Source organism: Salmo trutta, chromosome 4, assembly GCF_901001165.1.
Source record: "Salmo trutta chromosome 4, fSalTru1.1, whole genome shotgun sequence".
Classification (NCBI taxonomy): domain Eukaryota; kingdom Metazoa; phylum Chordata; class Actinopteri; order Salmoniformes; family Salmonidae; genus Salmo; species Salmo trutta.
The window spans coordinates 29,249,888-29,262,226 of record NC_042960.1 but is presented as its reverse complement, the minus strand read 5'-3'; the positions used below and the strand labels follow the sequence as shown (position 1 = coordinate 29,262,226).

General features: G+C 40.5%; 1 protein-coding gene across 7 annotated transcripts in view; it reads right to left on the bottom strand.

Moving 5' to 3' along the window:
- The window catches only part of LOC115192201 (microtubule-associated serine/threonine-protein kinase 2), a 278,871-nt gene extending 267,011 nt beyond the window's left edge, over positions 1 to 11,860 (bottom strand). For all 7 annotated transcript variants that reach the window (XM_029750428.1, XM_029750429.1, XM_029750430.1 and 4 more), the window contains exon 1: positions 11,411 to 11,860. In XM_029750428.1, coding sequence (XP_029606288.1) covers positions 11,411 to 11,488 — 78 coding nt within the window. In that variant the 5' untranslated portion in view covers positions 11,489 to 11,860. The remainder of the gene's footprint in view (positions 1 to 11,410) is intronic.
- Between the last annotated feature and the right edge of the window lie 479 nt (positions 11,861 to 12,339).

The window sequence follows — 12,339 nt, the reverse complement described above, 5'->3', positions numbered from 1 at the left end:
CAGTTTAGTAAGATGACCTCAACGTTGTCAAGGAAATCTAACAAAAATAAACCAACGATTGTTATCAGACTTCATTTCTTCTGGAGAAAAATACACTAACATACTAATCAGGATGGCAACACCTCTAGAGTTGGATGTAAATGAGGAATAGAACACTTTGCCAAGCCATACAGATCGAAGTTGCTCATGAGCAGTTGGTAAGAGATGGGTCTCTTGTAGAAAAGCTGTCTACTCTCTCTTTATTCAAATAAAGACAATATTTTTTCTTTTTCAAAGTGCTTCCCAAACCATTCACATTATGTTGTATTTGAGCATTTCATTTTGAAATTCAAAATCATTTTCGGAGTGTCATAATAAACAGGAAAAACAAAATAACACCACAAGACAGCATAACACAATAAGCACATAACAAGCAAGACATGAGGAAAAAAAGCATCCCCTACACTCCCAATTGATGCTCCCTGAAAAATGAAAAGGATTCTTATTATCTGACCGTAATCCATCCTAATATGGCCATACAACTTTAAATGGTATTAGATATTGTATAGGCCTAGATTATTTGGATCGTTATATCCATATACATAAGAGGGCTCCAAACAACATTATTTCATTATTGGTAGATCATCAGTTCAAAAAAAGTTTGTCAACTATTAGACCAAGTCTCAGTCAGTTGGACCAAGTCGGAGTGGTCTGCTCTGCTTGATTCCACAGAGCGGTGCAAAGACGACCAATGATTGTCCATTATGGCCCCAAAAAAAGTCTAATAATAATAATAATAATAATAATAATAATAATAATAATAATAATAATAATAATAATAATAATAATAATAGCTGCAAAAAAATATAAACAGCTTGTTGATCATTGGCCTCATTAACAGGCCGTCTGCTCAGTTTGAATCTATAGAATCATTATACCTATCGACTGATGGGCGAGCAGAATAATATTTATCCATTGGCCAAATGAATACAGCAAAAGAAAAAGCCTCTGTGACGCATTTCGGACGAATCATAAGGCGATGGTCTGCTGTAGCCTAGGCCTACTTGAATATTAAGAGGCTGCATAGCCCATCAATGACAGCAGCCAAAATAAAATACATATTTCCATCAGAATGGAAGTAGAGCTAGGCTACTGTCTGAATGATGAGACGGGAGACTGACAAAGCGGTTGCTCGTCAGGCCAGTTTGATTACCTCTACATGCATTGTGATTCTTGGTGTCTTTGGAGTCCGTGAAAGTAAACGTGATGTCCCGGAAAGTGACAATCAGCCTGCAGGGAAATAGCAGCTTTCTCACTTTTGCATCCCACAAGTGCGTACACACTTCGTTGAACGATGTCCTCTTTTTCACCATCTCAGCAGAGATCCGCATAGATGTGCACTCTCTGGCCCTGGTACTTCATATTGCCAGCAGCCTCACCAGCCAGCCGCATAATGGTCTGCTTCGTCTCCAGGCTAAACAGCCTTGTGATCATACAACTTGGCTTGTATGTGCGTGGCCCGGTGCGGGTGGTAGGTATCCAAGTTTGTCGCAGCTGAACACCTCGCAGAGAAAATAACAAATGAATGGGTTGTTGTTTTCAATTACGTCGGGAATGCCCAGCACATGGATGTTGAATTTCTGATTATGATCCTCGATTTGTTGTCAGTCTTCCTTTAATGCTCCCAGACAGACTAAACAACTTCTTTGCTCGCTTTGAGGACAATACAGTGCCATTGGCACAGCCCGCTACCAAAACCTGCGGGCTCTCCTTCACTGCAGCCAACGTGAGGAAAACATTTAAACGTGTTAACCCTCGCAAGGCTGCAGGCCCAGACGGCATACCCAGACGTGTCCTCAGAGTATGCGCAGACCAGCTGGCTGGTGTGTTTACGGACATATTCAATCAATCCTTATCCCAGTCTGCTGTTCCCACATGTTTCAAGAGGACCACCATTGTTCCTGTACCCAAGAAAGCTAAGGTAACTGAGCTAAATGACTACCACACCGTAGCACTCACCTCCGTCATCATGAAGTGCTTTGAGAGACTAATCAAGGACAATATCACCTCCACCCTACCTGACACCCTAGACCCACTCCAATTTGCTTACTGCCCCAATAGGTTCACAGACGACGCAATCGCAATCACACTGTACACTGCTCTAACCCATCTGGACCTATGTAAGAACTACAGCTCAGCATTTAACACCATAGCACCCTCCAAACTCGTCATTAAGATCGAGACCCTGGGTCTCGACCCCGCCCCACCTCAGGAGGCTGAAGAAATTTGGCTTGTCACCAAAAACACAAACTTTTACAGATGCACAATCGAGAGCATCCTGTCGGGCTGTATCACCGCCTGGTACGGCAACTGCTCCGCCCATAACCGTAAGGCTCTCCAGAGGGTAGTGAGGTCTGCACAACGCATCACCGGGGGCAAACTACTTGCCCTCCAGGACACCTACACCACCCGATGTCACAGGAAGGCCAAAAAGATCATCAAGGACAACAACCACCCGAGCCACTGCCTGTTCACCCAGCTATCATCTAGAAGGCGAGGTCAGTTCAGGTGCATCAAAGCGGGGACCAAGAGATTGAAAAACAGCTCAAGACCATCCGACTGTTAAACAGCCATCACTGCCAACATACTGACTCAACTCTAGCCACTTTAATAATAGAAAAATGTATGTAATAAATGTATCACTAGCCACTTTAAACAATGCCACTTTATATAATATTTACATACCCTACATTACTGATATCATATGTATATACTGTACTCTATACCATCTACTGCATCTTGCCTATGCTGTTAGGCCATGACTCATTCATATATTTTTATGTACATATTCTTATTCATTCCTTTACACTTGTGTGTATAAGGTAGTTGTTGAGAAACTGTTAGGTTAGATTACTTGTTAGATATTACTGCATGGTCGGAACTAGAAGCACAAGCATTTTGCTACACTCGCATTAACATCTGCTAACTATGTGTATGTGACAAATAAAATTGGATTTGATTAATGACATGTGCTCTGCTTTCCGCATAGTTCTTATCCAGCTCTACAAGCCAGTGGGAGAAATCTGTTGCTAATGTCTCTAGATTTCCCAGATTTTGAGTTTGCACCCATGCTTTTTTGAGCCCTTCAATTGATTCTTGGATCGGATTCAACTTTTGATCAAAACCTATGGCGATTTCTTCACGTAAAACTTCTCTTATATAATGGATGTGCGATCAATACCGACTACGTCTTTGCTGCACGTATTGCGGTCGCCTCTGCCAGCCATGTTCGTGGTCTTAGTTAACAGGCTTGTAAAACAGGATAGCTTATACACTGATGGCTTGTATGTTATCTGATAAATCAATTATTTGCTGCAACTTGGTGCAAAATAAATGGAGAGATTTCGCTTTGCTTAATATGTTTGTTAGGAGAAGACACCTGACGCCTGTGTTCACTGCATGCTGCCGGAACAGGATGTAATTCGAACCGATGGTACTTCCAATCAAAGAGAGAAGTGCTTCTGATTTTTCCTTAAACATTTCTCCTAACCACCAGACAGGGGGCCCAGTTTATATGTTGTAATTGGAGCCTGGGATTAGTGGGAATGAGTGTTCAAAGGAACTGCCCTATCTGCATACCCCATTGTCCTAACACACAACACGTGGATTTAAATTGGAGGGAAAACGAAGACAGTTTAGCCTATATCTAGTGAGGGTGTCTGGCATCCCTGGTGAGGAGTTTATGATACAGTAGTAATGTATATCTTCAAAGTGCACAGAAAGAAGAGCAGCAGCAGCTGCCGTGTTAACACTCACAACCCCAAGAAACAAATCAGAGAAAAGAGGAGAATATCTGTGGCACTTGTTCACATAATCAAACCATAGTTCATGTTCAATTGTCAGGCCCCAGGTGAAGAAAGGGAAAGAAGAGAAGACAGAGAGAAGAGAGGAGAGAAAGAGGAGATGAGGGAAAGAAGGAAAAAAACATAGGAGGGGTTCCGTTACTACCAGTCAGGGTTGGGTGGATTAATTGAAAAATGTCATCCGTTACCGATTACAGTTACATGAAAAAGAAAGTAAATCAGTAGAGCTGGGACGATACACCGAAAATTACAGACACCAACATTGCCCTCCTCTTACCGAAGCAATTTTGCTTCCGTCGCTAATTTTGGTTACTATGCTACACAACGTTCTTGCAGATTTGTGGGTTCTAAAACCATTATTTGGTCAACAGTAGGTTAACCTGCTTCTTTTGCTGCTGGCTCTAACGCCATCTCCCCTCTTTACACACAGAGTGAAGGGAGAGAAGCATTCTGATAAGAGCAAGCATACTGACAGTTGAGCAACATCTCAAAATGTAATTGCAATTCTGGTCCCTGGGAAGTCACTAGCAGATTACCTGTGATTAGGGGGTCTGAACTGGGCCCAGTTGGAAACTAAAGGACTTGTGTCCAATAACTGAGGGAAGCAGGATGTTTTTCAGCTGGTATGTACTGGGCATGAAGCTCCTATGGATGCTACCCAGGGGTTTATCTAAGCTGACATATGGAATTGTTTTAAGATGGTCATTAGTGATGCACCGATATGACATTTTTGGCCGATACCAATATTTTCCTTGCCAAAAAACCCGATAACGATAACCAATATCTACAATTTTTTAAGCCTTTTAAGCATTCTAGTACAGTTAAATAGTTAACACACAGATGGACGCAGCGGTCTAAGGCACTGCATCTCAGTGCAAGAGGCGTCACTACAGTCCCTGGTTGGAATCCAGGCTGTATCACATCTGGCCGTGATTGGGAGTCCCATAGTGTGGCGCACAATTGGCCCAGCGTCGTCCGGGCCGTCAATGTAAATAAGAATTTGTTCTTAACTGACTTGCCTAGCTAAATAAAAAGTTTACACACACCACACTGACCAAAAAGTTATTTTTTTGGCATTTACATATGTCCGCATTATCAGTAAAACATAATCAAAACCTATTTATTTAACTTACTTGCTGTGCTGTTTCATTGTTCATTTTGTTCAGTCGTTTCATTCTCAACCAAGATTTCTATGGAACGCTGTTTGGGTCTTTGCGAGTCAAAAAATATACACGTCAAATAACACAACATCTGTTTCAGTAGTTATGGTTAGCTAGCTAACTATATAGCTAGGTGTCATCATCTAAAATAACCATAATTTATAAGACAGTTCTTATTTGGTTAATGGTGGTCGGACCATCTAAGTGAAGCTAGCCACAATAAGGATTAGCCACAATAGTGGACTTTGCGGTTAGACTTCAAAATAAAAGTATGGCATAATTCTACTATTTGTATTCATTTGCATTACTGTCAATGACATACTTTTATTTTGAAGGCAAACAGCAAATGTCACTATTGTGCCTAATCCTTATTGTGGCTAGCTTCACAACACATAACCCGGTGCGGTCAAGCCTCACCAGCCAGATGAAGCTAGCTGGCTGCTTATAACGTTAGCTTTGGGCAACAGAGTTAAGTTGCTGACTAGCCATTTATTTTCATGAACTGAAGTTCAATTTCAATAGACGAACAACAAGTGGCAACCTAGCTAATATTTACATGGATTCCTAAATCATTGCTAAGAATAATGAAAATGACTGCAGGTTCTACTGGTCATTTTTTTCAGGTTGGTTGTATTGGTGCTAGCTAGGTACCAAGCTAAAGCTAGCTTCCCCAGAAGTTGCGGTCGAACAAATGATGCTTTATTACCAACGCTGTATTGTAAACACATCGTTCGTGGCCGAAGTTTGCAGACTTTTTTGTACAGCTTTGACAGTGCTACTGTATCTTTTTTGACACACAAAGAGCCAAACGGCGTTCCATAGTATGTGTCGTGAAGCTAATCGCAGTGACGCCATTACTGTGTAACTCCAGTAGAGCAACATCTGAAAAAATAGCGCACTTGATAGTTTGTACCGGTGCCCAACCAGTCGGTGAAAGCCAACATCACCCACAACAGAGAACGTTTGATTGTCAAGGGCAATAAATTCCATTATCTTTTTAATGGATTTCGTCTTTGAGTTGTCTCGCTGAAATTTTGTTAATCGATCCACACAGCAGACATTGTGGGCTAGTTTAGGAATGCTGTGTTGCACGTTTAGCCCAAAATTTTACGTGGCGTCAAAACGTCATGTACCTACGTTATATAGGTATGCACATCAGCTTTGACATCGGTTTTGCACATCGAGGCGTTAAACTAGACATCGGCCTATACCGATGTTGGCATTTTTAGCTAATATCGGCCGATTCCGATATGTTCACCGATATATCATGCATCCCTAATTGTAATACTATGGATCATTTGGCTATTTGATTTTGAATTTTAGGACCCCTTTAACACACACACAAATTAATAGAATTTGGCATTTACTACTATGGCCCAGAGAAGTGCATTGAATAACACATTCATAAATGGCAAAAAAGACAGTAAAAAATAATAAGAAGAAGAAACCAGGTTTTGCAGTGTTTGTCCTAGATCTAGGAAATTATATATATTTATTTTTTATTCACTCATACTTAACCCAATTATTCAGTAGGCACACATTTGTTTTTAAACTGGTACTGGTTACCTTCAGACAAGTCCCGTGACACTTGTGGGGTATAGGTTGTAGGTCAAACCGATTTTCGGGATGCTTCATGGTCTGACAAACACCGCCCTTAAGATCTTTAACTTAAACTAACGGATTTTTAATGGGGATTTTTTTCTATGTTACAATCGACTCTACGGGGTTAAACTAATTAGCATGTCCAAGCAGGAATGCATTATTCAAGATACTTTGATGTGCAACCTTAACCAGTGATTGTCATGAATTTTTGGTTTGACAACAGGGCAAAATTCTAAATTAGGGTTCCAAAATGTTCAGATTTTTTCAATATAGAGATGAATTTGCTTACATCTTTTTGGGCACTAATATCACCTAAAATAATTAATGTGGGACTAATTCACCACATGAGGAAGTGGTTAGTTTGCCAACTCTAAATATAGCCTAATTATCACTGTTAGATAGTTTGCAGTGTAACTGATAGGCCTAACAGTAAATTGAATGTATAGGTCTATGCCAAGGTTCCCCAACTGGCAGTGATTTTATTTGTCCCCTCAAGTTTTCAAAATAAACAATAAAAAAAATATTTAAAAAATTATTTTTGGGACATAAAATTCTCTAAAAACACTAGAAAAATCAGCTCCAAATTATTTTAAATGTGGAAATCTGTTCCAAAGTATTCCCACGCATAATAGAGAGATATGTTAAGGTTTGAAATTATAATGTTTTAGCGAAATATTATATCTGTTTGGGCGATCAATTTCCAGTTTACAAATTGTTCGTAAATTCACTCTGGTTATCTACTCTGATTTTAGAGCACTCTGGTCTGAGTGTGCCAGAGTGCAGAATAACTGATGAATTTACAAACGCTCAACACCTGTTGAATATGAACAGTGTCAGTAAATGTTGGCAAAACAATGTAATTAAATTGTTGCCAGCAGCACAGTGACAGTCACCAACGCTCTAGGTAACATGAAAACTGCCTAACCAACTCTGCTAGGGTGAGTAAAATAGTCAGAGAGGTGTTCTTATTTGTGTCTGGAAGTAGCTAGCAAGCTAGCCAACTTTAGCCAGCTAGATTGGGTGCTTGACTGCCGTTGAGGTCAGAACGCTTGGTTCAACCCTACTCCTCGGCCAGAGCGTCCAGCAATCAGAAAGCATTTTCTCTCCCGCTACTCAGAGACAGAGTTCAAGAGGACTGTAATATGCTACAAATGTCTGATTGACCAGTGGGCCAGGTGTAAATGATTTAGAAACCTTACCTATTCATTCAATCAACTGGAATACAAAAGAAGCCATCTACACTTGATGGGTCATCGATCAGCTGGACAATAGAATTTTGCTGAGTTGAGAGCATGTGAGAAGTCTTGAGTGTGAGTGAAATAACAGCAAGACCGACAATGTTATCAAATTTTCCTATTGATATTAGATTAAGTAATCCTAAATGTAAATCAGCATTTTTTTAAATTATTATTATATTTTTTAAATATAATTGTAATCCTGATTTTTTTAAGTAATCCGGGTTGATTCAAGTTTACATTTTTGTAATCATATTACGTAACTACTGTTACATGTAATCCGTTACTACTCAACCCTGCTCCCAGGCTACTCAGTCTCAAAGAATGCTTTAAAAGGGGTCAGCATGATTCAGTTCGGCTGGCGCCTAGACTAGTTTGAACCGAACGAGTGTGCTCGCATACTCCCTTAATAAAAGACCTTCGCTTGAAAAATGAGAAAAAAAGCAGCAATTGTACTGTTTGTCATGGAGACGCCGTAGCCAGTATACACTTCCTCAAAATAGTCCAAATGAATCTAAAATAACACATTTTGATGTTTTGGAAAGGAGATTTTAGTCACGCAATTTTACACCTAAAATATTTAGTGCGGTATGTCTCAATTAAAAAATGTGACTTTGGCTACAGACTTCGGCTTGCCTCCAGAATTTTTTTGGTGTACCCGAACAGCCCCCCCCCCCCAAAAAAACTCACCAAAGTCCAAAACAAACCAAAATCTCAAAATGACATAACACACATGCACACACTCTTCTGAAGTGTTCCGGCTGGGAAGCATGCGGACGCCTTAAGAGCTCATCAGCCACCAGAAGCTCACACACATGAACAAACACACACACACAAACCCTACAGCTACTGATGGGGGTTTACTCAATATTAATTCAAGATGTGAAATTGTACAAAACAAAGAAGAAGCTGGAGAGCAGAGCAATCTACAAATTAAGTGCCTCATCTGAGACACTTAACAGCCCTACTGCCACAGTAACTCTCTCTGCAGTCCTCTTGATAGCCTGCATAGGAGGAGGAAGCGTGTGGGTAGTTAAATGAAGAATTCCTTCACGTCCTAGCCTAGCTGGGGTTCTTGGGAAGTCGTTAGCAGGTTACCTGTGATTAGGGGGTCTGGACTGTGCCCAGTTGGAAACTAAAGGCCTTGTGTCCAATAACAAAGGGAAGCAGGATGTTTTTTTTTTTTTTTTTTTTAACAGTTGGTCGGTACTGGAATGGAAGCTCCTAGACGGACGCTGCCCAGGGGTTTAGAGCCCCAATCAGGCTGGGGAGTGGCAGACAAACACACACACACTAGACTAAACACACTGTCAAAACACAGTACTCACCTCATGTGACTCATAGATTGTATATCTAACTAGATGTACAAACAAACCCAGAGATGTGCCATGTAACAGTAGGACACAGGCCAATTCAAAAACAATACTTAACTGGTCAGATATTTTCAAGTCAGATTTCCCTGACCCAATTCCATGTAAACCATCAGGAGGAAAAATCCAACTGGCCCTGGACCAGTACTAAGCAGCATACATCATGTTCCACGCTTAATGAGAAAGCGACAGCCAGGAGATCTACTTGGCAGTGAATCCCCAATCCTCATGTATCCCTAATAGACATCCCAAAACCCAGTAGCCCTGTTTTATGGCTTTGGCGCTCAGAAGAAGTTTCAATTAACAGGTGTGCCTTGTTAAAAGTTCATTTGTGGAATTTCTTTCCTTCTTAATGTGTTTGAGCCAATCAGTTGTGTTGTGACAAGATGGCCCAATTTGGTAAAAGACCAAGTACATATTATGGCAAGAACAGCTCAAATTACCAATGAGAAACAACAGTCCATCATTATTTTAAGACATGAAGGTCAGTCAATGCGGAATATTTCAAGAACTTTGAAAGTTTCTACAAGTGCAGTCGCAAAAACAATCAAGCGCTATGATGAAACTGTCTCTCATGAGGCCTGCCACAGGAAAGAAAGACCCAGAGTTACCTCTGCTGCAGAGGATAAGTTAATTTGAGTTAACTGCACCTCAGAAATTGCAGACAAAATAAATGCTTCACAGAGTTCAAGTAACAGACATCTCAATGTCAACTGTTCAGAGGAGACTGCGTGAATCAGGCCTTCATGATGAAATTGCTGCAAAGAAACCACTACTAAAGGACACCAATAAGAAGAGACTTGCTTGGGCCAAGAAACACAATCAATGGACATTAGAACGATGGAAATCAGTCCCTTGGTCTGATGAGTCAAAATGTGAGATTTTTGGTTCCAACCGCCGTGTCTTTGTGAGACGCAGAGTAGGTGAATGGATGACCTCTGCATGTGTGGTTCCAACCATGAAGCATGAAGGAGGAAGTGTGAAGGTGCTTTGCTAGTGATACTGTCAGTGATTTATTTTGAATTTAAGGCACACTTAACCAGCATGGCTACCACAGCATTCTGCAGCGATACGCCATCCCATCTGGTTTGCGCTTAGTGGGACTATCATTGGTTTTCAACAGGACAATGACCCAACACACCTCCAGGCTGTGTAAGGGCTATTTGACCAAGAAGGAGAGTGATGGAGTGCTGCATCAGATGACCTGGCCTCCACAATCAACAAACCTCAACCCAATTGAGATGGTTTGGGATGAGTTGGACCGCAGAGTGAAGGAAAAGCAGTCAACAAGTGCTCAGCATATGTGGGAACTCCTTCAAGATTGATGGAAAAGCATTCCAGGTGAATCTAGTTGAGAGAATGCTAAGTGTACAAAGCTGTCATCAATGAAAAGGGTGGCTACTTTGTAGAATCTCAAATATAACATATTTTGATTTGTTTAACACTTTTTTGGTTACTACATTATTCCATATGTGTTATTTCATAGTTTAAGTCTTCACTATTATTCTACAATGTAGAAAATAGCAAAAATATAGAAAAAGTAGGTGTGTCCAAACCTTTGACTGATACTGTATATATAACCAGCATTTCTACCACAGCATTCTGCAGTGATACGCTATCTCTGGTTTGCGCTTAGTGGGACTATCATTTGTTTGTGTTTTTACATTTTTTTGTACACACACACACTCTCTCTACCGGTCAAAAGTTCAGCACGCCGACAATGTTCTAGCCATTTTATTTGTATTTATTCCTTTTTTTTACCTGGTGAGTTAACTGAGAATATGAATGTGATATGTTATTGTCCCACCTAGCTACTAATTTACATTTTAGAATGAATGCACTAACTTGGTCCTCTAACACTACACAGCTGATTCAAATAATCAACTAATTATCAAACTTTGATCAATTAGAATCAGCTGTGTAGTGTAAAGGGATAACCCAAAACGTGCAGTTTGGGAAACGCTGTACTAACTGGAAATCGCTCTGAGCGTCTGCTATAGACTCAAATGTACATGTAACTTTATAGGTAGTACATTCAATAACCACTGACTGCAATACCCAGTACAAGCAAGAACATATTAATATTTGATCAAAGTAGAAAGAAGATTCTTCTTTTCTGCATTTTTACAGGTAACAACTTATGTTACATTCGTGGGACCCAAACCTGGCTGTCTTTAGCTACTGTAACTATGACAACTCACATCTTTCTCTGCTGTTCCGGTTCGTTCTTGCTGGTCCGGAATCAGTTTTCTTTTGTTTTTATTTTCGGTTCTCTTCATTTTCTCACGTGGAAAAAGAACCAATGAAATGTGTTTCACAGTTACTGTAGCTAGCTAACTTTAGATCTGCTTCTAGCTAGCTAACTTTATTGGCGTCTTCCTCACATTTCCTTTGAAAACTTGAAATGTATAGCTGCTGACGTTGTATTAAATAGTCTAACTGGACCAAATCTGACCGTAAAAATGCATCCCCGTTCAAATACCTTACTGGCACAAACATCTGCACTAACGTCAAAGCTTTTGACAGGCTGTCAGTCACTTGGTTGCTGTAGTTACAAGCCACTCGGTGGTCGTATTTCCCTGTCTATATACAGTATTTTACGCACAACAGCTAGATCGCTTGCTACTGAGAGAACCTTGCTAGCTACACTTTATCTAGCGCGCAAAAATTAAGGCGAGGTCGAAAAATGACAGGAAAAGTACACATTTTCCGAGTTCTCCGCAGCCCTGTGACCTCGCTGTCAGTCCCCAGACGGATAGATAGCAAGCTATGCTGGCTACCTGCAAAATACACGTTCTGACGTTGTCATTGTCACACTTGTCATTTTTTCTTGACAGGTGATGAATGAATGTCTCTTTCGGTTGTCCTCCATATTCTTTTAAATTGTCAATCTTCCATCCTCGCCTGTGGTTGGTGATCTGTGTGCACAATTTGCAGTCACGATTCGCTTCCTGCTGAATCTCCTCTCAGGTTTCAACCGCATTACCTCCCGCTCATAGTATCATAGACCACTGGTCTAGGTTCTGCATGTTTTCAAGTTGTATTTAACACATACTAAAGTAATTCAGATCTGATCTGTCATCAGCTTTTCATATGTAGACATTGTGCGAAATGAATACAAACATGCAGC